Source organism: Eurytemora carolleeae, unplaced genomic scaffold (genome assembly GCF_000591075.1).
Source record: "Eurytemora carolleeae unplaced genomic scaffold, Eaff_2.0 scaffold225, whole genome shotgun sequence".
In the NCBI taxonomy this organism is placed as follows: domain Eukaryota; kingdom Metazoa; phylum Arthropoda; class Copepoda; order Calanoida; family Temoridae; genus Eurytemora; species Eurytemora carolleeae.
Genome location: NW_019396157.1, coordinates 186,932 through 211,920, shown reverse-complemented (window position 1 = coordinate 211,920; position 24,989 = coordinate 186,932). Strand labels below are relative to the sequence as shown.

Here is a 24,989-nt window from a genome sequence, read left to right as displayed (position 1 = left end):
GTTCATTAAATATAAAACAGTAAACAAAATTTTCAACTATTAAAAACAGTTCAGTACAAAAATTAGGAAAATAAATATTAATGTTCATTAAATATAAAACAGNCCCCCTCTAAATTCCATGTTTGATGTTCAAATATGACAAATGATACATCATTAGAAAGCTCTTGTGCTCACCTTGTAGAATCTGCAAAAAAAATTGCAAATTTGCAATTATGTCAAAGGCTTTCCCAAAATCTAAATTTGATCAAAATCTGACAAGTGGAAGTGGGTCAAAACAAAGATTTAGTTTGTTACAGGAAAAAGCAGTCATTCAGGCAGTGTGCCTGAGGACTCAGGCAGTTAGTATTAAAGCCCAGTTTTAGGCCTAAAAGGAGGGCTTTGGGTATCTAGGAAAAGTCAGAAAATTTCAACAGCCTCAGACCAATACTTTTTGAGTTATGTAAAAAAAAACTCAAGGGGGGGTCAAATTGACCCCCCCCCCTGCAGGAAAAGGGTTAAATTTAAAACAGTAAACAAAATGTTCAACTATTACAAGTGGTTCTGTACAAAAAATAGGTCATCCTTGATCAGTCAAATGAAAGTTTACTGGAAATTACAGCTACAGTCCCTTTAATAACGTAGTAAACCTTTTTATCAGAATGTCATACCTGTTAAAGTCCAAAATATAACATGGCCTGAAATTATAATGTTTGAAAAGTTTTATTATGTTTAAGCGTAATGTCATGTGACTCTCCATACAAAAATGACAATGCCTGATTTACAACGGTATACTCAAAAGCTTTTCTGATCAAGTATGAATGAGATATTAATGTTTTTTTTTCTTATAAATTGTTTAATTTCTATTGCGGGTTCGCTGAAAAAGTAACCAGTGCATTTCTCGCATACAAGAAGCAATGACGAAGTTATCAGAATTAAATACTTTTTGAGTCAGAAAAACTATGTATGGTAAATCTTTAACATTTTTTATCAGATTAAGGTTTTAATGGAACCGGTGAAAAACGGGAATTTCTATTTTTTGCATGGAAGGTTGCTTGAACTTACGCTTACAGTCCCTTTTAAAAAGTTTAATTATGTTTTAAAAGTGGGAGTTTTAATGTAAACATTAGAATTATAATCATTAAACATGGCCTGGACAGTTTGCAGGTTTGGGTTCAGTATCTAGGATACCACAAGGTATATCATACAGTCCACACATTTACTCAAACCTTTCTTTTTTAAAATATTGCAAGAAGGAATTGAGTCTTTGCAACAAACTCGAATTTTCTAATCCTTTTATCTTTGCTTAATGTGTAAATCTTTGATATTTCAAACTCAGATATTTTATCATAGAAATCATAGTTTGAAATATAAAAGGCCTACTGAGGTCTCAGACATTGGATTGCAAAGAAATAGGAATTAGAAAATCAGACTTTGCTACAAAGATTCAATTCCTATGCAGTCAGCTTTTTTAATTTACTTTGAAATCTTGCATCATAAAAAGCCTTTAAAAATATTTGATTTCCTCTTCTTGTGTTTAACAAGTAAACGATCGGAGATATGTGGTAGCAAAGTCTTGCCTCCTGTATTTCCTCATAGAATTAATTTCTTCCTTTACTTTTTTTAAATTAAAAACGCATCCACCAACAAATAGTATAATAAAGAAAAGGGGAAATTCTTTTTTGATTAGTCAAATTGTANCCCCCCTGGAAAGAGAAAAAAATTTAAGCCCCCCCCTGGACAAATTCCTGAATACGCCCCTGATTACCTACCTACAAAGGATGAGACTTCAGAGACGACTTTACTAAATGTATAATGTCTGTTTCCTTATATTCCTGATTCCTTGCAGCTGTAACCTTTTTCTCTCTTTCTCAAATCATTGAATAAGCCATTTAAAGGCTAAATTCAAGGCAAAAGTCATAATTTTAACATGAGATCGTCATATTTAAAGAGCTTCAAGAATCAGACTTATTACTTTGTCGGTATTTAAATAAATATCTTTGTTATTCTAATAAATATTTTATAAGAAATCTAATAAAAAATATTTTGAAGAATCGGTTTTAGTATTTAATTATTTATAAGTATCGATTCGCTAGCATTTCCGTCCTTTAAATGTCATAAAAAAGAAAGCTATGGATGTTAGATATCTATCGATGTTAATTTTTAAATAGGTGAAAAATATAATAACTTTCTAATACCCGAAGAAGCGAAGGTTTTATATGAACCCACCCTGATATCCTAGCTACCATTGTAACGTGTTGCTTTCACTCTGTGTTTTAATATTAATGTATTATCGGCTTGAAGACTTGAAGAATATATTAGTATCAGTTGTATAGGACAGCTGAATAGTGAACACACATAGTAGATAAATAGAGAAATATACAGTAGTATTTTTACCCACAGTTTATCAGCTAAAAACAACAAATATCGTCTATAATATAGTTTTTAAAGTAAATCATTTTTGGCATAGATACAAATTTTAAAAAGTTTTATCTTTAAATGGTTTTAATTCTAGACATACTTTTTCTGTCCAAATTTCGATTTCTTTATATTATTTCCTGGTTTATTATTTTCTTTTTTGTTATTTGTTATTTTTTTTTAAATATTCTGACTTTGAGGCTGCTTGTATTGAATTAATATGTTTAATGATGTAAACCACCTGTTATTGTATTCAGTCGTATTCAGCTGATATAGAACTTATCTATTTTCAAAACAGTGAAAACAATATACAAACATACAGATATACAGAGCGTCTCCTAGTGAATAGAAGGGATGTATGTTAAGGGGGGGGGNTCATCTTTAATAGGGGGCACATTTTACATTTTACATCCAATAAATATGATACCTGAGCTGGGAACTTTTGAATGGTGGATATAGGAATTAATGCTTGATCCACTCTTTTTTCTTATTCTCGAGATTAAATAATGCTTGTTCTCCTCTCGTTATTAATCTCCAGATTAATTAACCGACCAGGATTAAGGATGTCGACCCAATCTAAAGTTTTCAGCCTAGGCTATCATGGTGTTTCTTTTAATTCAGTCTGTTTGCTTAATCTTACTTCTTCTGTTTCAAATTGTTGCTTAATCTTTCAGCGTTTACTCTTCGATAAAACAATAATACCAAATTTGTGCGGATTTAAGATTATTTATCGTGGATTTTCAAAGTTTTTACGAAAATCGATCTATGAAAACAGAATTGAACAGAAATCTATGAAATAGGAAGACGACTTTTAGAGTCAACCTATTATTTTTGAAAGTTTAATAAGCATAAGACTAAGACACAGCAATTATGCAGTGTAGACAGACCCATTTTACTCGTATATTGCACAATATACTTGCAGACTATATATATATATATAGTAATACAGGGCAGTTTAATAGCTATGTCCGTTTAATGAAAAATAAGCAATGTTAAATTTTTAGAAGAACCAATTTTTCTTTCAAATAGGCATGTATCTTTATACAGGGTTACCCACAAAGGATGAGACTTTAAAAACGATTGTACGGAATTAAGTCCATTTTCTTAAATTCAGGGTTCCTTGTTGGCCAAAACTGTATTATTTCTGTGCTTAATCATTCCATACACCATCAACTTACAAAATTGAATGCAGAAACCAAAAATAAAGCTACAACTAGTCATATTTCTAGAGTTTTGGGTCGTCTTTACAGTCTCATACTTTGAGGGTAACCCTGTACCTTTCTTGGTTTTCTCTAATTCTCCTGTTTAGTGGTGCACACTGTAAATTATACACGTAACGTGAGCACTATTACCCTGGACCAACAAAGGCAAAAACGTTCGGTTTCTTCAAATAGATTATCAAGTACAATAGGCACCCTGGACTAACCAGAGTGAGAAGCTTTCGGTTTCATTTATTTGAAATCAAACGTGTTTTGGTCTATAATTCAACAATCTTTAAACTTCAGATTTGTTTATGTTATACTTTTTTCATTTAAAATATGCAGACAAAAAAGTATTTAAGACAACAGGATAAAATATTATGTATAACGGGTCATTTTGTGATCAAAAGTCACAGTTTTCTGAAATATTGACAGAACCGTTAAATCCACGTGTAGGTGGCAACAGAGAAATGGACCGAGTATACAAGACGTCACAAGTGTCAAATATACAAGGAAAACAAAATGTTCTCACAATAGTAGACATGTTTTCCAAGATGAATATAAAAGTGTAAAAATAGGAAACAAAAAACACATAAAATTGCACTTATTTTACTGTAGGCACTTTATTCTAAAATAAGCACTATTTTTGACAATTTTTGTTGGACACACAAACTGAATTGTCACTTGTGACGTCAGAATACAGATGTGTGAGAGTGTATAAACTCTACGTTACCATCTATTGTACTAGACTCTATTTGAGTTTCTCCAATTTAAATTCTTTATCCTATTCTAATTCAACAATCTTTAAACTTACGGAGTCATCTTTAATACTTCTTCGTTTAAAATACAGTAAAAGTAAAAAATCAAATTTTAATATTGATTTTAATATAAAAACGTGGCTTGAGTCTGGAAGAGAGAGCGGGGGGGGGTTGTTACTTCAATAATGATTAATTTCTTAATGAAATCTGATATCAATCAAGAGTCTGGACCTGATACCTTTGATTCCGGCTTAATTTTGGCATTTCAAACTTAAGTCGAATTAAATATACTCTACTTGGAAAAGATTCCGTCTCAGTGGAATAAACTCTCAATTCAAGTCTATTAATCATCAGACCTTTGATTAATCAAGGTGTGCAGAGTTGATTCAAAAGGAAAGATTTTTTATTTATTTGAAAACAAACACAATATCATAATTGGTTTTAATTTAGAACCCCAACTATGGTTATCTTACCACGTAAAGGTATTCCTAGGAGCAAGAAAGTCCAAACTGTGCATTAAAAGTGAATTTAAAAAACCGGTTATATGGTGAGATTTGCGGATTCTTTCGAAATATTTCGTTTATTGGGTTTTTTCCAGAGCATAAACTATAGGGTTTCCTTTCAAAACATTAGACAGAGAGGGGGAAACTTTAGTGTTTGGAGCATTGTTTATCTTAAAGGCTTGATCTTGATATTCAATGTGTGCATTTTTAAATCTAAGGATCAATGCTGGATCTCTCAATTAATTTAACCCTGTAGGGTGTTATAACCACTTCCTGATTTCGAAGAGTGATCAAATTAATTAATATGTACGTCTACGTAAAGTGGAGATTAATGGGTATTGTTTTGTTGCAGAGATTAAAGTTCTGACGTTAAACTATAATTTCTATATTTTTTTGTCTTCAGAATTATCAAAATGCCGAGCACCTCAGATTCGTCAAGGTAATGTTGAAAATTTCAAAAATCTAAGGGCAACATAATATGTGGGGGAACACCCCCCCCCCCCTATATTAGAGAAAATAGTACAATAGGGATAGGGTTAAAGGTATGGAGGGTCACTTATAACATTATATAGTTCTTTAACTGTGTTTTTGACACGGAGTGAACAATCGGGCGTTTTTTTCGGGACTTCCTCTATGAACTGTACTAGTAGAGGTGTATGTTTGTATACAACTCCTTGTACCAAGAGAAGTGCATGTATTATATGACGCCCTGTACTAATAGAGGTGTATGTTTTTATACATCTCCTTGTACCAACAGAAGTGCATGTATTATAAGACGCCCTGTATTAGTAGAGGTGTATGTTTTTTACATCTCCTTGTACCAAGAGAAGTGCATGTATTATAAGACGCCCTGTACTAATAGATGTTTATGTTTTTATGCATCTCCTTGTACCAACAGATGTGCATGTTTTATATGACTCCCTGTACTAATAGAGGTGTATGTTTTTATACATCTCCTTGTACCAAGAAAAGTGCATGTATTATATGACGCCCTGCAGGCTGTACCAACGATCTTGTTGTCTAGGACGAGCAGTGAAAGCTCTGATATTGATCCTGAAAGTGATTTGGAGAAAACAGAAAATAAACATATTGTCAAGAATATTCATGATCAAGATCATGATCCTTCAGCAGAAGATGAACTGATCGCTAGGTGATATTATAAAGGGATTGTCCTCATATTTATTTGGCATCTTTGTTAAAAATTATAGATTATGAACAGATTTCTAGATTTAGAACAAGGATGTTTATTTAGGGTTCAGGATATGCTAGAAAGGAGCAGGAAACCAAAAAGAGGAAAAGTGTCTAAACCCTGCAAAAAGGATAGAAGGGCTAAACTTAGAGAGGAATTGCAGAAACTGCTAGCTAGGGAGAAGGTTCAGGTGGCTGATAATGATGACAATGATGACAATGATGATAATGATGATAATGATGATAATGATGATAATGATGATAATAATGATAATGATGATAATGATGATAATGATGATAATGATGATAATGATGATAATGATGATAATGATGATAATGATGATAATGATGATAATGATGATAATGATGATAATGATGATAATGATGATAATGATGATAATGATGATAATGATGATAATGATGATAATGATGATAATGATGATAATGATGATAATGATGATAATGATGATAATGATGATAATGATGAATAACGTCTACAGATGCTGTTAAAAAGATGAATTATAACTTTCCAACATATGTTTGCTTCTGTGTAATTTAACTTTTAGCTGTTTTATTTAAACAATTTAAATCCACAACTTTTGCAAAAAAATGAATCCATTTATGAGTCATTCTATTCTATCTAATGTTTCCGTAACTTATAAAACTTTAAATTTGTCAATCCCAAAGAGCATTAGGACTATCTTTGGTCTACCCTATATATTTCCCTGGATTAGAATCCTTCCATAACTTTTCTGGTTAATGTTTGGATCAATATTACATAATCTGTTTACAGAAATATCGGATAGAAATAATTTGTATGATACTCATAATTCAATTATATTTAGTCATGAATTTCAAATATTATTCCACTTTATTATTATTATCACTGTGGTATTTATCAGAAAATGGGTCTTGTACAAACGTCAGATCTACAGACGTCGGACGGTACAATGTTCGGACAGTACAAACATCATATTACAAACGTGTCCGACGGTACAATTTCCTACGTTCGTACTAGTTGCCAGAATACTGCTCATAATGAGGCCAAACTATAAAATTAATAATATTTTTTTATCGAAAAAAAATATAATGTTCCCCTTCCTTAAACGTTTTTATATTAAAATGAACAAAAATATCGATTGACCTCGTTAAGTAAAGTTTACACTATAAGTATTTACAATAGAAAGAACACCCCCCTCTCTCTCTACAAAAGGGGTGCCTTAAGAAAGCTTATTTTTTCACTGCTGTTTACGTATCACAGGATTTTAAGATCAAATTATAAGGTCTGTTATTGTAGAGAATCCAATGTTGACTTCACACTAAAGACAATATATTAATTGATCAACCTATACCCTTCTTCAAAATTTGTTGTCACTCCCTTGAACCTCTATTTACTTATAAACTTGAAATATTGAACATTAGACTGAGGAAATGAGCTATCCAGTTGGTTCTACGTCTTCGGCCAGGGATACCAGGACAGTACTGTACATAGATCAGGTACCAGGACAGTACTGTACATAGATCAGGTGTTAGGACAGTACTGTACATAGATAAGGTACCAGAACAGTACTGTATATATATTAGGTACCAGGACAGTACTGGACATAGATCAGGTGTTAGGACAGTACTGTACATAGATCAGGTACCTGGACAGTACTGTGCGTGACATAGATCAGATACCAGGACAGTAATGTAAATAAAGAAGGCAACATACTCAACACTCAGGGCTACCAGAACAGTACTGCGCATATATTAGGCACCAGACGTATCACTTAGGGCTACTTAAACAGTACTGTACATATATCAGACCCCAAAGTTATCATTAAGGGATACTATAGCAGTACTGCACATATCTTAGGTACCAGACGTATCGCTTAGAGATACCAGAACAGACTGTACATACATTAGGTATCAGACGTAGTATTATAAAGTCCGACCTTAAGTAAAATTCTCGAAAAGATAGTATAAACTTTATAGCGTTACTATCCCCCACAAGAGAATAAGACGTGTCAGTTACAACATAAATAATATTGAATGATACCGTTTAATGTCAAATGCATCATCAATTTTATTTAAGCAAAAAATATTATGGCAAATGTGTTATTGCAACATTAGAATGATTTAAAACGGAACTATACAAACTAAAACTTTAAACCCTCATTCTTCCAGAGAAAGTAGAAAAATATGATAGATTTATTATTTTGATATGTTATGCATTTAAATAAAATATGTTCTATATACACAACAGCAAAAGTATTAATAATTAATAGTATGATTAATTTTAACGATTCAATATTTTTAAAATGCAGTTTTATTTCTAAAATGATTTCTGAACTTTTAAGACGTGAGACTAGTATAGACATAAAGAATAAGAGGAGAAAGAGGATCGGAGAACTAAATCTATAAACTATAGATTAGAGAGAAGAGAAGGTTTTATTCATCTTGTTTCCAGGGTGACACAGAGATAGTTGCTCCGGATACAGTTCATTCTTCTCCAGACACCAGGTAGGATACAGGGATAGAGTTCATTCTCCTCAAGATACCAGGTAGGATACAGGGATACAGTTCATTCTTCTCCAGATACCAGGTAGGATATACAGGGATGCAGTTCATCCTACTCCAGATACCAGGTAGAATACAGGGATACAGTTCATTCTTCTCCAGATACCAAGTAGGATACAAGGATAGAGTTCATCCTACTCCAGATACCAGGTAGGATATATAGGGATGCAGTTCATTCTTCTCCAGATACCAGGTAGGATATACAGCCTACAGGGATACAGTTCATTCTTCTCCAGATACCAGGTAGGATACAGGGATACAGTTCATTCTTCTCAAGATACCAGGTAGAATATACAGGGATGCAGTTCATCCTACTCCAGGTACCAGGTAGAATACAGGGATACAGTTCATTCTTCTACAGATACAAGGTAGGATATACAGAGATGCAGTTCATCCTACTCCAGATACCAGGTAGGATATACAGAGATGCAGTTCATTCTTCTCCGGATACCAGGTAGGATACAGGGATAGAGTTCATTCTTCTCCCGATACCAGGTAGGATACAGGGATAGAGTTCATTCTTCTCCAGATACCAGGTAGGATACAGGGATAGAGTTTATGCTTCTCTAAATACCAGGTAGGATATACAGGGATGCAGTTCATTCTTCTCCAGATACCAGGTAGGATACAGGGAAAGAGTTCATTCTTTTCCAAATACCAGGTAGGATATACAGCCTACAGGGATACAGTTAATTCTTCTCCAGATACCAGGTAGGATACAGGGATAGAGTTTATTCTTCTCCAAATACCAGGTAGGATACAGGGATACAGTTCATCTTATTCCAGATACCATGTAAGATATAGGAATACAGTTCATCCTACTCCAGATACCATGTAGGATACAAGGATACAGTTTATCCTACTCCAGATACCAGATAGAATAGGGATACAGTTGATCCTACTGCAGATACCAAGTAGGATACAAGGATACAGTTAATCCTACTCCAGTTACCAGGTCGGATACAGGGATACAGTTCATCCTATTTCAGATACCACGTAGGATATACAGGGATACAGCTCATCCTACTCCAAATACCGGGTAGGATATAGGAATATGCAGTTAATCCTACTTCATATACGAGGTAGGATATCTAGAGATACAGTTCATCCTACTCCAGACACCAGGTAGGATGCAGGGATACATTTAATCCTACGTGTTTACAGTATTAAGATATCATTGTTTGCTTTCCAAAGGAACTTATTAAGCCAATAAAGAAGGAATCAGTTCTTCAATAAAGTTTAATTTTAATTTTGACTTCACTATATTTCTTATCAATGAATAGTATGCTAGATAAGGAAATATTATTGACAGTTCCGTTGTAGCTGGGATTTTAAACATTGCCTCTGTTAACCTAGTATACAGACATTTGTATCAGATGTGTAGAATTATATTATTTATCAGATTCATTCGGGTACTGACATTTTGTATCAAATTTTAACAGTGTAGAGATAAAATTTATCAGATTTATTATATGCTGCAGACATCTTGACATTTCTATAGTTATACAAATATGTTTAGTCCGTTTTATAGGTTTTAGACATTTTTGTCAAAGTAATATAGTACAGAGACATCTATATATTAATTTGGCTTGTCTGTCTGTTTGTTTGTATCCAATTATTATTTTTGTTTTGTTTTACGATGTACACAAAGAGAACATGTTCACAATTAATTTAGAAGATGGGCGCGAAGCGCCCTCTAAGGCTAGTATTATTAGAATAGTGTACAGACATTTTTCATTAGGTTTACAAAATGTCTTGACATTTTTTGATCATTTAAAAAGTAAAGACAATTTTTTGGGTAATTTTTTTTATCGGATTACATATTTACAAAAGTGTAAACTTTATTTCCTTGAGTTTCTTCGAACTACGGGGTATTTTTAGGCAGCTGTACACTGTACTGTATCATGAATAGACTATACAGACGGCAATTTGGAAATGTACAGTTTAACCCAGCGAATGCTTTCCTTTTAATGAGATTAATGTGCTATATCACGTGATTGATTTAAGCAGATGTTGCATTCATCTTTTATATCTGGAAGTAGAGTAGGATAGATAATTATGCAAGTAATTAAAACTATTTAAAATATGTTCAGTTTTATAGAAGAATGGATAGCGTATGGAAATACGTATAAAAATGCAATTTTACAGGTAAATGTATTGAGAGCAGACCGATGAGTCATATAATATATCACTTTCAACCTTGAATTCTCTATTTAAACAAAATTTTATTGTTCTTTCTTCTTAATACTTTTTTACAAGGTGTTATAAATGTACTATTTATGACCTTGTGCAGATGAATATATTTATTTTAACTGATTGTGTGTTTATATAAATATAATAAAGCTCTTCGCTCATATATATATATATATATATATATTAATNAAATTTTTTGCATGGAGGCCTGATTTGGATCTAGTTTTTGCATGGAGGCCTGATTTGGATCTAGTTTTTGCATGGAGGCCTGATTTGGATCTAGTTTTTGCATGGAGGCCTGATTTGGATCTAGTTTTTGCATGGAGGCCTGATTTGGATCTAGTTTTTGCATGGAGGCCTGATTTGGATCTAGTTTTTGCATGGAGGCCTGATTTGGATCTAGTTTTTGCATGGAGGCCTGATTTGGATCTAGTTTTTGCATGGAGGCCTGATTTGGATCTAGTTTTTGCATGGAGGCCTGATTTGGATCTAGTTTTTGAATCTAAAACCAAATTGGAAGGAGAAAATGTAATCCTTTTTATTTTTTCCCGCCTTTAAAAAGAATGTTTTATACTTTACCGCTTATTTATTTTATTTTTATTTGTTATAAACTGAATTATTTAATCAAATTTGTTGCAATTAACTCTTATTATGGTCTAAATCTCACATAATTTTTGAAAAATCAAACAATCAAGATTGTATAGATATAAAACGTTGTCAGATTTGTTAATTTCATTGTAAATTTTATTATAGATGCGCCATAAAGTATACATCATGCTATAATGTTTAATAAGTTGTATACCACACTGTACTGTAAAGTGTAATCCGTAACTGAATTGTCAAAAAATATATATTTTTTTGATTTATATAAAATAAAATTGAAATTAACTTAACTAACTTTTATTTTTAAATGTCTAGAAATAATCATCGCATCAAGTCCAGTACACAAACATTAATAAGATTACATATAACAGTATCATTTTGTGACGACGCTCCATGTTATCAAGTTGTTTAACTTTAATTTTCTCTTTATAGAGAAGATTTTTAGATTTGTCCCGAGCTTGTCCACAAACTGCATTGCGAACCAAAATCATTGTTTTATAAAAAGTTTTAATAAAACTCAATCAAAACTCTGGAAAAGGAAACTTTATTAAATCCAATTTCAAGATTAAAATGGGAGTGTTCACTAAAATCGTAAATTGCAGGTATGAGAATAGGTTTGTGGGACAGGATCGAGGCTCTGGAAAGGAAAACCTCTTTACATCATCATCATACCAACGACACCATGACAAGGAAACTTTCTTTTAATGCGTTTTCACATTTTTTTACTAAATTATTTACAAAAATATCTTTTTTTTTCCAGCACAGATGTTAATTTTGGAAATTTTTAAATGCGAAAATAGTGAAAGAACCAGAGTAAAAAATGTCTTCAGATTTCAGAATTTGAGTGTTATAAATCTTGGGACAAGCACTGATCTCCATCTAATGCAGACGGATTAATCAAATTCCTCTTCGATACCTCGTGATACCCTGCAAGAGGGATCAAGGATTCATCTTATTTGAAAGTACTCACATTGGATATCGAGATCAAGCGTTTAAGACTATCAATTCTTCACTAAAATTTCCGACCGATCTGTTGAGATGTAAACAAAGAAAAATTTTACATACTTAGCTTTAAGAAGAAAAGTAGCAAAACCAAATATTTTAAATATAGAATATTTTTCTGAAAACAATATACTTTATTCGCTTCCGTGCAGAAATCAATATTTGCCTTAAAAGGAAAGTTTTAAGGACTTCCGTTCCCAAGGGGGATCAGCTCTTCGCTCGGATAAAGATCGTCGATATGATCGTCAAGATGATCGGCAACAAGATCGTCAACAGGATCATCAGCATGAACGACCACTTGGCTTTGGAGATCTTTGTAGATTTTTCCAGAAGGAGCTTAAACTTGATTTTGATGATAACACTGCTAATAAGGTTAACTAAATGTTTTTATTTGAATTGAAGTAAAAAATTTCAACACAAAGGAAATCTTAAAAAAAACATAGGGGGCATACCGTACCCCACCCCCCCCATCCCAAGAAAGAAAAGGTATATGCTTTAAAATAAGGAGGTGGAAGGAGGTACTTTATTTATCTACGTCTATATATAATAAAGCACTTTGCTCATATATATATATATATATATATAGCTGGTCAAACAACTGGACCAAATTGGCTAAAATTATTTAAGGGAATCCGTGGGTTACAGTGGCTACAAAAAGTTTTTAAAAAAAATTCTTAAAAATTCGATTTTTTTAACTTCGGTAATTTTTTGTTCAAGTTTTTTTTTAATTCCACGGGCAATGCCTATACTATATATGTAGTAAGTTTAATTCTACAATTATCTATGTATGTAGTGTGCTACAACGATGATTGACTGCTGGAAGAAGAACAAGTATCTCTACTCGGACCTAGAGGAGATGTATCTCGTGAACATGAGGGACACCCACGACAGGGAGCTCTTGGCCAGGGAGCTGGGGAAGACAATCGGAGACAATAGGTACAGGGGAACCAGAAAAAAATGGAATTTTCGTCATCTTGTTTTCTTTAATTATGAAGTAATGCTAAAAGTTTTGTATTTTGCAACTAAACTATTTTGAAATATAAATCTATCTGAGCTGAAAACTTTAGAATGAAAAATTCTTAATCCCAATTATTTAATCTGAGTATCCAATGGACACACTTTTAACTTAAGTTTTTAGCTCAGTTGTAACAAATTGTAAATTGCAAAATCTTTAGTGCTGTTTCTTTATTATTAAAAGATAAAACAAGGTCGAAAGTTTATTTTTTTTATTGCATTGCTTTAACCCGTTTTTCTGCCTTTTTTATACTTTTTAGAATATTTCAAAAATTTTGAAAAAACAGTAAAATTTTGCGTGAAGTGTATGGAGAGAACGGTGTAATAAATAATCAAAAAATCTTATCAGCATTGAAAAGGGAAAAAATAACCTATTTACATGTCATTTTAGGACCAAAAATCATTCATTTTTAGCTTTAGTTATGAAGACGTAATTGGAAAAATTCTCATAAGTTTTTGAGTAAAAGCTTTTTTTGATTATTTAGGGATGGATTTCCTCAAGGTGTTTCATGCCCTCGTCTGGTAAACCTGACAATTAAATTCTTCAACACTGAACCTAGGGTAGTTGACAAGCTTAGGAGGATTCAGGAGCAGGAACACAAGGTGCTCAATCTTTGATGGAATCTAGTAAAAATTTAAAACTTAAATAGAGATATACTTCTGAAGCTTTGATACAGAGAGAACTGGAAAATTGTAGAATGTGAAGACGACAAAGAAATGATTTAGTGTATTTGATTTGATTTTAGTGTATTAAAAAGCAAATAGTTTAACTAATAACTAATTAAATCACTTATTTAGTCCAGCAGGTCTATGTACACTGCACAATTGCTGTGTCTCGTTAACATTGGACTATGTAAAGTCATAACTTGAGTCTAAAATGTGTATTCATGTTTGTTGCTTCATAGTGTAGAATTTTGTTTTAGACATTTTGATAGACAAAAAACAATATTACTTTTTTTCCAATTTACTTAATATTTATTTATGTTTAAGATTGAAAGTGGAAGTATGAATGCCAATGAAGAAATAAGGTGATATAAATATTAATTATGGTGATATAACAATATAATATTTAATTTGATCCTAATTTATTTATGTACATACTTTTTTCAAAATATTTAAAACTATATATGATAATTTGTTCTAGGATTAGGATACATATATAACACACACATGTGACAAGTAAAAGCATTAATTTTGGAACTCAAACTGGAGACAAATTTGACCGGGATTATTTGTATTGTCTCCTGCTTTTAAATGGTTATTTTAGAAATTTAATAAAATACAGTGAGACGACTGAGACCCATAAAACTATGGTATAAGCAAACGACATGTAAACAAGTTTTTAAAATCAACTTCTAAAGTTAAAAGGGTCTGTGCACATTACACAATTGCTGTATTTCTTGTTTCTCAGACAGTTCTAAATTTGAAAGATCAAAAACTTCAGTTTAACACTCGTCTTTAATGGGTCTCTCTGTAGGAATTAACAAATGAGTTTGATGTAAAAATCACCAACACAATGTTTATTAAATGTTTATTAAATGTTTATTATCAGGATTCGGAAGAACAGCAAGTATGCTGGATTACGTCCTGTCACCTCCTGTTTGGATTCTATCCTTGAAAGAGCTGGACTTAATAAAACCAGGAATATATATTCTTCACATTTTAAATCAAACAAACTTCTAATATTCTGTGCTAAAAGGGACTGTAAGCGATATTTCAAAAGACCATCCATTTAATGAGGCGCATGCCTGATTCACAACAGAAAACACAATTTAAAATAATCCTTTTTTAAAGGCCCAGTTAAACACGATCATGTTAATATACCTCTACACTCTTCAGTACCTTATAGGATAATAAAGCCTTTTATATATAAGAGAATAATAAAACTTTACCGGTCAATTTCATTTCAAAATCCATGCTTTTAAAAGAAATAAGGAGACTCCAAGCATTTCACTGCTTTCTGGTGACCACAGTACTTAGACCTGATGGTTGAGAATATATGGGGATCAGGTGTATGGTTGTATCTGGAGATATCACGGAGAGGTTTGTTACTGCTGGATACGGTTGGGATAGAGTGCTCCAGTATCATTCTAAGGTAGGAGAGAACTACAATGCTGCAAACTCGAGATGTAGGAGAGAACACTAAGAATTTTGTGGGTTAATTATTAACTAATAAACTATATTTATCATACATAGACATCGCTCGGCTAACAATTTGCATAATTCTTAAATAGTCAGTGGACCTGCAAATTTTCTACAAAGCACTTTTAAATATACAAATAAATTTAAGACAACTTTATATAAGTTATTTAAACATTTAATTCACAAAGACGAACTTTTTTTAATTCTTAACAAATTACTTTCCATACTTACAAAAATTCTATATTATCTTTAAAATTATAATAATTCCAAATCAAAAACTTATTTTCATTATTTAAAAACTTCTTTACAAAAGATAATTACCATTTAGTACTTTTTGTATACAAAGTGTATTCTAAGGATCTTGAATTGAACCCCATGTTATATTTATTTTGTTGGATGGAGATGTTGTTTTTGTACTTTATAAAATGTAAGTATTTTTTTTTCTTTCTCAACTTTTTCAATTTCAAGAATATTGTTTTCTATTTTATTTTTGCGTTTCAGAGAAATATTTACAGGTTTTAATTTACGCAGGTAGTTCTTCAATTATCCATTGTTCACTTAACCCTATTCCTACTGAGGGGGGTTACAAGTTACAACTCACAGTGACCTCACAGTGCCCCCACTGTCGTTTTCTTTGCGATAATTCAAAAAGTATTGGTCTGACTCTGAGGCTGTTCGAATATTTTTCCCCCCCCACGCTTCTATTTAGGGTAAACCAGACGTACGTCGAATAGGGTTAAACAATTGTTGATGAAATTATAGAAATGATCTGTCCTACTCACTTTTCTATTCAATGTTTCCGAAAAGAGTATTTATTTAATGTATTCATTTTAAATAATGGATATCATTTAACTCCTTTCCATTCTAGTTATTATTATTGTGTTTATGGATATTAATAAGATTATTTTTGATATTGCAAAATTACAAATCCTGGATCTCAAAACATGAAAATCCAGGAGTACATCTAAGTAGTTTTTCAACAAATGACGGAGGAATAATAAATGTAATGCACCAATTGTTAACTCCCTGAATAATGTTTTTTTAAAAATCTTTTGGAAAATCTAGAAAATGATTCTGAATTAATTTTCCTAATTACTATTTTATGTTTAGGGCCAGGATAAGTTTAAGAAGAAATTGATTCCCTTCGTTTATATGTCCAAAGACGATTTCCCGATTGGTATGGACACAGAAGGTGTACTCAACCAACTCTATGGTTTTATTAACACGTGGAAACTAAAACTATTTGACGCGCTCACTTCTGGGAAACTTCCTGATGAGGTTTGTGTTAACCATGGACTGCTACATAAGTTGCATAATCCGAAACGGTACACCATGGTAATGCTCTGCACTGTATTTCCGAGTCCGAAATGTTAAATGCCTCGGAAGGATTTCTGAAGGATTTATCTTTCCTATTATAGGGGAGGAAAATTACTTCAGGAACAGACTTTTTTCCTTATAAAGAAATGATAAATGCAGTTTAAAAGCAGAGTAAACACGTAAATACAGTTGAATATGCATTCAGTCGTAAACTGCCTAGTCGGACTACCTGGAACAGAGCCGTTTTATGCAACTAATGTGCCTGGCAAGATTACAGTGCTACTATACATGTCTGCAAATCTTCCCATTTAGAAATTGAAATTTTTACTAATTCAAAATTCAATGTTAATGCTTTCAATATGTAATTTAATGAGATTCGTACATTCAGAAAATATTGGTTTCGTTCATTAACAAATCAAACAAACAAATTAGTTCTATAGAGTTGAAAAGGGTGCAAAAAAATTACTAAACAGTTGAATTATTAAGTCAGTTAACAAAAGTTGCAAAAATCAATTAATCTAAAGTTCCTTATGGTTCAGATTACTAATAAAGTGTGTTTGCCAGGAAATGCCCCCTGCTGATCTGAGAAGTGCATTGGAGCTTGATACAAAGAGACCACCCTCAAACCACACGTCTTCAAGCCGCTCCAAACCTGTTTTTACAAGCCATGATGATGATGTTTCCCTACCTAAAGACTACTTGAAGAAATCAAGTTCCAAATCCATCTGTGAGCTTGAACGTATCCGACCTCGACCCGGCTTTGATGAGGATCATGAACCATATCGGCTCCGTAAGAATGTTGCATTAGATGAACCTGGATATGTATCAGGGTATAGCGAAGATGATTATCCGTCCCGTCTCTCCAGAATTGACTATGATAGAAAAAAGACCGTCAAAGAGCATTTGAACAAAGGATATCCCGGCAAAGATTGGAGAAAGGAAGAACAGTCAGGTAAAGAGATGTATTCCAGTTATGATGAAGATATAAGAGACTTTGACTCCCGAGACAACAGAAAACAGTTGAGAGATATTGATGCTAGGACGGAGAAGGTTCCATGCACACATTTCGCTGCTAGGGAGGTCAAGGAGAAGGACGGATATGTTTCTGTTGAGGATTCTGACGGTAAAACAACTTTTTATCACTATACAGAACCAGGGGCTCGGTCATTAAGCCATGATAGGAAATCATCGCCCAGAGGATCATCAGTAGATTCTTTAGGTTTAATTGATAGAAAAAGAAAACTGTCTGAACATGATTTTGATCTAGAAAAACAGGAATCATTTGAGAGACCAGTGTCATCAAAGAAAAAAATGAAATCTACTGAAGGTGCTCCCGTTGAGCCACCTAAGGAGAAAGCTTCAAAAAGAAAAAAGAAAGAGAAGGAGAAGGAAAAAGAAAAGAAGAAGAAACCATCTGTCTTGGAACAAGTTAGTGAAATTCTAAAATCCTGCAGTGGTCTTCAGCTGACAACTCCAAAATCAATAAAGGTTTCCGATCCCAAACCTGGAAAAAAAGAGGCAAAGGAGCATGTGAAAGAAGCTGCTGTGTGGAAACCAGATATAAAACATGAAATCAAGCTGAATAAGGAATTGTATGATGACAACGACGATGATGAAGAAAATGATGATGATGTAAAGATTGAGAAATCTCTTGAAGACGGAGAGATTCACGGCACTGATGCAGAAGATACTGTTAATGAGATTGATGATGGTGTATTTGAAGAACCAGACAAGAATGAAAATAAACGAAAGGTATTTTCTGTAAATCATTAATTCTGATCAGAAATATGAACTTTTTATTTAGGTTGTTATGGTAGACAAGGTTATTGAAGACAAGGATGATGATGATTTATTAAGTAAAATACCCCGGGGGTACAGGATTAGGTCTCTAACTAGATCCAAGTCTAAATCTAAAACTCCGAAATCTATTTCTAAATCACCAGCACTAAAACTGCGAAAGCTATCACGGTCTAGAACTGCATCACCCCTGGCTAACATCAGGCCCAAATCAAGATCAAAATCAAGATCAAGATCAAAATCAAGATTTAGATCAAGATCAAGAACAAGATCATGGTCTAGAAACAGATCAAGGTCTGTTACTCCACGAAGCCGGCGTAGTACCCGATCCCGGAGTCCTAAAGTTAAACGGTATCCATACAAGCCAAGCTATAGAGGGGAATATAAGTCAAACTACAACCGACATTCTAGGTCTAGGTCTAGATCTCCTCCTCGACACCCAACCTGGATACCCGTCAGTCCTTGTGCTGTCACGGAAAGTATAGAACTTGAACCCTTGAGCACAATGCTGGTTAAGATCTCTGCCAAGGAAGAGTTCAGATATAGAGAAAATGAGGGATGCATGGTCCGTGTTACAAAATGGACTGGGAGAGACTCAATCCCTGGGATTCAAATTCGACCCCAGATAGTCACTCTTGATGACGAATCATCAATGGAGATTGAGATTAGAAACCCATTCGCCGATAAAGCCTTATTTTTACAGAGGCAGGATAAAGTTGCGTGTCTCTCCGTTCTCTCCGGACCAGCTAAGCCTGGCTTCTTTAATAGGGACGTTTCTCCGGAGTCATTTGAAACCCGGGATAAACGCTGGTTCCGTGTATCATCTGTAGTTCTACACCGTAAAGGTACAGATCATCAATCCTGTATCAAGATGTGTTTTCTTTTATTATATGTTGCTTATTATTTGAAAATTATCAACATGTTCAGGTAAGATTTCATCACTTAACATTTTTACAAAAAAAAGTTTTTTGCAAGTTTCAATTTTAAAGTCTGACCATTTATAGGTGAATTTTTAACACTTTTAGTCTTCCTTTTCTGTACTTCTATCTGTATGTTTTAAATGTGCATGCATTCTTTAAGGAACTATTTACATAATATAACTGACCCTTCGTGTAAATTTGTTTATCAACGAAAAGAAAGTTGATTGGATATATTTGAATAAAAAATTTGGATATGTTTGGATAAAATGCAACCTTGGCTTTTTATAAAAGGTGACACGTAAAACCTTTAGAAATTTAGAGTGGAAATACGTCTTTGACGCAAACTCTGATTTTCTAATCCAAATTTCCTTGCCACTAAATGTTGCAGGCCTTGGATATTTCCAACTATGAACTCTGTAAGATCAAATAGTCTAAAAGTTTAAAATATCAAAGGTTTACACTTGCACAAGATTGCTAAATATAGGAGTTAGAACATCCGAGTTTGTGACAAAGATAATTCCTTTGTTTAAATGTTGGTTTATTGAAAATAGCTTGCACAGTCCCCTTTTTGTGAAATTGGGTAAACTTTCATTTAAACCCATGTTATGTTCAAGAGGAGAACATTAAAAATAGAAATTGAAAATAGTGTTATCTCAAACTCTTAATCGCAATGTAAGAAAATAGGAAACAAATTTTTTGGCAAAATCAAACTTTTTCAAAGTTATTGAGTCTTTGCCACAAACTCAAATTTTCTAATCCCTATTTCTTTGCGACCTATTGATGTAAACCTTTGATATTAAATTATTTAATCTAAATTATTTAATCTATCAGAATTCATAGTCTGAAACATCTATCGTCTACAACATTAGGTAACAAATATATATGGATTAGAAAACCAGAGTTTGTGGCAAAGACTTGATTAATTTTTGCTCAAATGGTTTTTAAATAACTGAACAATTCATTAAAAACTCTAATCTTCATATCCCTCTATCTTTGCAAGATAATGCTTTTAAATTTCAAATTTTCTTGTTACCAAAGCACAAAATCGACTTTTTCTCCGTTTCTATAAAACTTAATAGAAACATGGTTTTCATTGACCTTTAAGTCAATATGTAATGTATTTACCACCGAATTTAATGAATTTGAGCTGCGTCGCGTTGCTAAACTACTGCCGATTCCAATTTGAACAAATTTACAGATTCAAAGTTAAAAATTAAGGAAGAATTTGAATCGGTAATTCAAATTTGAACCGGTAAAAGGCAGTTCCAATTTATTTGTTTAGGAACACTTGATCGTATAACAATACATCCTGGCAGATCTATGAAGGTTATTGCAACTATAACAGGACCTATAAAGAAATATGCAGGTACGAAATTTACATTTTATTTGAAATTTATTTAAAGGAATTGAGTCCTTGGAACAATATCAAATATTTAAACCTCAATATCTTTAGAACTCGATGTTGTAAACCTTTGATATTTTAAACTCAGATTATTTGATCTTACAGAATTCATAGTTTGAAATATCTGAGGTCTGCAAAATTTGGTTCCAAAGATATAGGGATTAGAAAATCAGTGTTTGTGACAAAGACCCAATTCCTTTCTTTACAAATATTTCTAAAAAACGCAGAAACTGCTGAACCAAATTGCCCTGTAGGATAAGTTCTGGTTCGCGTCTGTCAAAACTTTTAAAAATATGGCTCACTAGACCTGCAAAAGGTTTGATTATAGGTAAACTCCTTGCAGGCTACTGTTGAATCTAACAAAATTATGTTTGTTCACCAATGAATGCACTAAATCATTTTTAGGTGTAATAGGCTGAAATGAGTAAATATTTTTAATAAACATGATTAAATTCACCTTTTTTGGAAGTTTGAGGAATAGGTTTTGAGGTTTATATATTTTTGTAGGTAAAGAGATCTTGATTTCAAGATTGGATTCAAACTCCGAGTTTCCAGTACACTCCCAGGTACCGGGGCCTTCTAATAATTATGTTAAACATGGTATATAATCAAAACATCGAACTTAAAGTGGAAGTAAGTGTAGCTTCAAATGATGGCAATGTCTGATTCACAACGGTGGAAAATTTTGTAGTTTATTTAATTACCATGAATGTTTTCCTGCAGTAGAAAAGCGCAAGTCAATAAGGCAGAAAACCCACAATAGAAAATAATTAGTTTTAAAAGTGATACAAATCAATATCCAATTAATGCTTGATTACACAAAGCTTTTAAGGGACCCAATGTAAATTGGACATGACCATTGATAGAGAATAACTTGAAATTACGTTAGTTGCCGTACAGTCCCTTTAAAACATATGAAATACTAATTCTAGGAGTATCAAAATGTAGTTTGTCCTCATCCATCCTTTCTTGCTCGGAGGGGAGCGAAAAGTCTTTTTTTACTCTCAAAATTTTACAGCTACAGTTGATTTTGCATCTTCTTCCTCCCTTAGATATAAATATATAAATCAAAAGTGATTTTTAAATACAATAAAAAATTTAAATACATAGTAAATTTCCTCTGCTTTATGGTTTTAGAACCATTATTGCATTTATTATCTATTTTGCAGAGGTATATTGAGTATTGACAGAAATAATTTAAAGAAGAAGAAACTACATGAAAAGCATATTTGTTTCTCCAGGTTACTCGTATATGTGAGAATGAAAATGTTGGGTTTGAAGTCAAAAATCGTGGAAACTCAGTCATGAAGATTTTCAAGGTAAACCTAATTAAAAATTTATTTTTATTTTCTTTGATCTATATTCTAAAAAACGTTTTATCTTAGCATCTTGATATAGGGGAGTGTGATACATGTCCCTAGTCCAACTTTTCAAAACCTGTTCATCAGAAAAAAAAGATTAATGGTTAGGGTGCAGGGGAGGATTAAAAAAAAGTTCAAATAATTTTTTTTTACTTTTTACAAATATTAACATGTGACACATGCTTTAACATCCATTTTTCAAGGTTTTTTTTTTATTGATTAATAAAAAAATTTTATTCAGCATTTCTGATTATTTTGAAACACCGACCCACCGTTTGACCATCCTTCACCCTACCCTACCCTATGCATTAAAAAATCGTGATTGGGTTAAGAGAGTCAATCAAATTATATTAATAACCATAGCGAAAGTTAATAAATGCAGTATCCAGCCAATAGGAAAGGAAAAGTGAAAAGAACGAACTTTTTCTTATCGTTAAACTCGTAATCCAAAAACGCCGTGTTTAACTGATATCGAAATAGTATGAAAATAATCCGCAAATATATTGGGATCAATGCTTGATCCCATGGATTCAAAAGTTTTGACTTGATTACATATTCGTTTTTTAATCCTTTATCTCGATTGGGCTATTCTTATCCAATATAGATCTCATTAAAACAAATTTTTAGTTTAAGCCGTTTTTAAGTTAAGGAGAAAAAATCACAATGGAGGGGGGGGGCATAATCATGGATAGGATTAACTCTGTTACAAACGAGTCGATCACAATTATAGGGTTAATTCTAACAAGCAGCAGTTTAAAAGCAATTTATACATAAAATAAAAAATGTCATTTAGGTCCTCTTTCATCCAATGTTTGTGATAACAAATCCCTGTCATGTCTTTTTTTATCAAACTATAAGAAATTGGAGAAAGAAAAGAAAAGAATCCAATTTAATAAATTTGTTGCTTCTGCACCATTTTCTCTTTTAAAAATGGTCCTGCAGTAAATATTTTATCCGTCTGATTCAGAAATACCCAAAAAGAATGAGACTTTACCAGTTTGTCTGAACTTGTAAAAAGCATGATATAGAAGAATGTTCATAGTTGCATTTTTGTACTACTGTGGGTTTTCCATAGTGCGTCCAATCTTTTACATTTCAATGCGTATCTTTTTTCAAAAATATTATTAAAACATTTTTGAATAAATTTAAGTAAATCTGATATTTTGCGGATAACCCTGTACATGTTTTGAAGCGGGAGAAAAACAAGTTTAGACAATTCTTGAAAACATTCTTAGCTCTAACATACTTGATAATCTATTTGGCTCTAGCAATATACATAGGTCTTAATCCTCTCCGTCCGGGAAAACCACATTACGAGTCTAGGGCTTGGTACGTTCAAAGTGTTGTTCAATTTCGTTAACGGTTAATTAAAATATATCTAATTGTTACCAACTTTTCAGATATCCGTTCTTTCTTAGGCTAAACATTTTGCGATCCGTTCATTAACAGTAGTTGCGTTATTTTTCACAGTTACCGTTCGTTAACGATCTTAATTCTATTTACAACTTTAATGGACGCTGTTTTATTAATCGATAACAACGCTTGCCGTTAACGATAAGTAAAAAATATGACATTTAAAAACACGTAAAAACATGTTTAACAATTTTTTTTCATGGTTAGTTTCATGCAATTTTTTAAACACATATATTTTTTTCATAGAACGGTTTTAAACAAACAACTTTTGCCGTTGGTTAACGGAATCTTTCGCTATGATTTTCGAAAACTTAGGCCGTTCATTAACGGAACATGTTAGTCCAAAGGAAGACGACTGTTCTGACTTTTAATAGTCTGTCAATCCAATAAACATTTAACTGAACATCTGATACGCTTATCCTTTGGTTTTACTTACATTACTCATTTAATTATTTTAAAAGTACAATTCGTGCTTGTTTTTAGCTTTTGTTTAAAATGTTTAGAATTAATTAAGAAAATACTGATATATTTTTGCGTTAGAGCAATTTACAGTATACACTTGGGATTAGTGTAAAAGTTTATTTTTAAGTCACTGCACTGGCAAAATGTTTTTCATAACAAAATAAAAAAATAAAATCGCTGAAAATTGTCTATCTTTTCCCCAGTTTAATGGCCTATGTTTATTTTATGATTAATCACGTTTTTTCTGTACTAGGCTTTATAAAGAATTTAGAAAATGAATTCTTAAAAGATGAAAATTGAATATTTCCAATGAACAAGAAGCATGAAACCACCAGTAATGATTCATCTTTAGCTAGAAATGGTAAAATATGTCATGATTGGAAAAAAAATTACTCTATTATAAACTAATAATCATGAACTGGATGTTTTATATACAATATTTACAATATACAACATAAAAACTGTTGGTCGATTTTACTGATTAAACATTAAAAAAATAGTCAATATTGCTCGTTTGATTCAATTCTTATCAATCAACTAAGAAAATCCTCTAACTAAATCTTGAATCAGCTGTTTTTTAATATAATAACAGCATTTGGATCAGCTGTTTTTTGATAATTATAGCTATCTTGGATCAGCAGTTTTTTAATAATATCAGCATCTTGGATCAGCAGTTTTCTAATAATAACAGCATTTTAAATCAGCTGTTTCCTAATAAATTCAACATCTTGAATCAGCTGTTTTCTAATATTAATAGCC

The 24,989-nt window shown here is 32.4% G+C and overlaps 1 protein-coding gene across 2 annotated transcripts; it reads left to right on the top strand.

Moving 5' to 3' along the window:
- The first annotated feature begins 4,706 nt into the window (after positions 1 to 4,706).
- Positions 4,707 to 22,394, top strand: LOC111696697 (uncharacterized). 2 transcript variants are annotated; one of them, XM_023466397.1, is made up of 18 exons: positions 4,707 to 5,293; positions 5,879 to 6,004; positions 6,107 to 6,233; positions 7,465 to 7,539; positions 8,495 to 8,547; positions 12,003 to 12,090; positions 12,589 to 12,774; positions 13,196 to 13,338; positions 13,902 to 14,019; positions 14,407 to 14,444; positions 14,969 to 15,058; positions 15,427 to 15,511; positions 16,669 to 16,836; positions 17,440 to 18,627; positions 18,680 to 19,517; positions 20,875 to 20,958; positions 21,502 to 21,560; positions 22,236 to 22,394. In XM_023466397.1, the coding sequence occupies exons 1-18, from the start codon at positions 5,268 to 5,270 to the stop codon at positions 22,377 to 22,379; spliced, it is 3,636 nt and encodes a 1,211-aa protein (XP_023322165.1). In that variant the 5' UTR covers positions 4,707 to 5,267; the 3' UTR covers positions 22,380 to 22,394. The 2 variants fall into 2 exon arrangements, 1 of the variants encoding a protein (XP_023322165.1); XR_002764142.1 differs by lacking the exon at positions 22,236 to 22,394 and having other exon boundaries at positions 4,708 to 5,293; positions 18,680 to 19,599; positions 21,502 to 21,517.
- Positions 22,395 to 24,989: the final 2,595 nt, after the last annotated feature.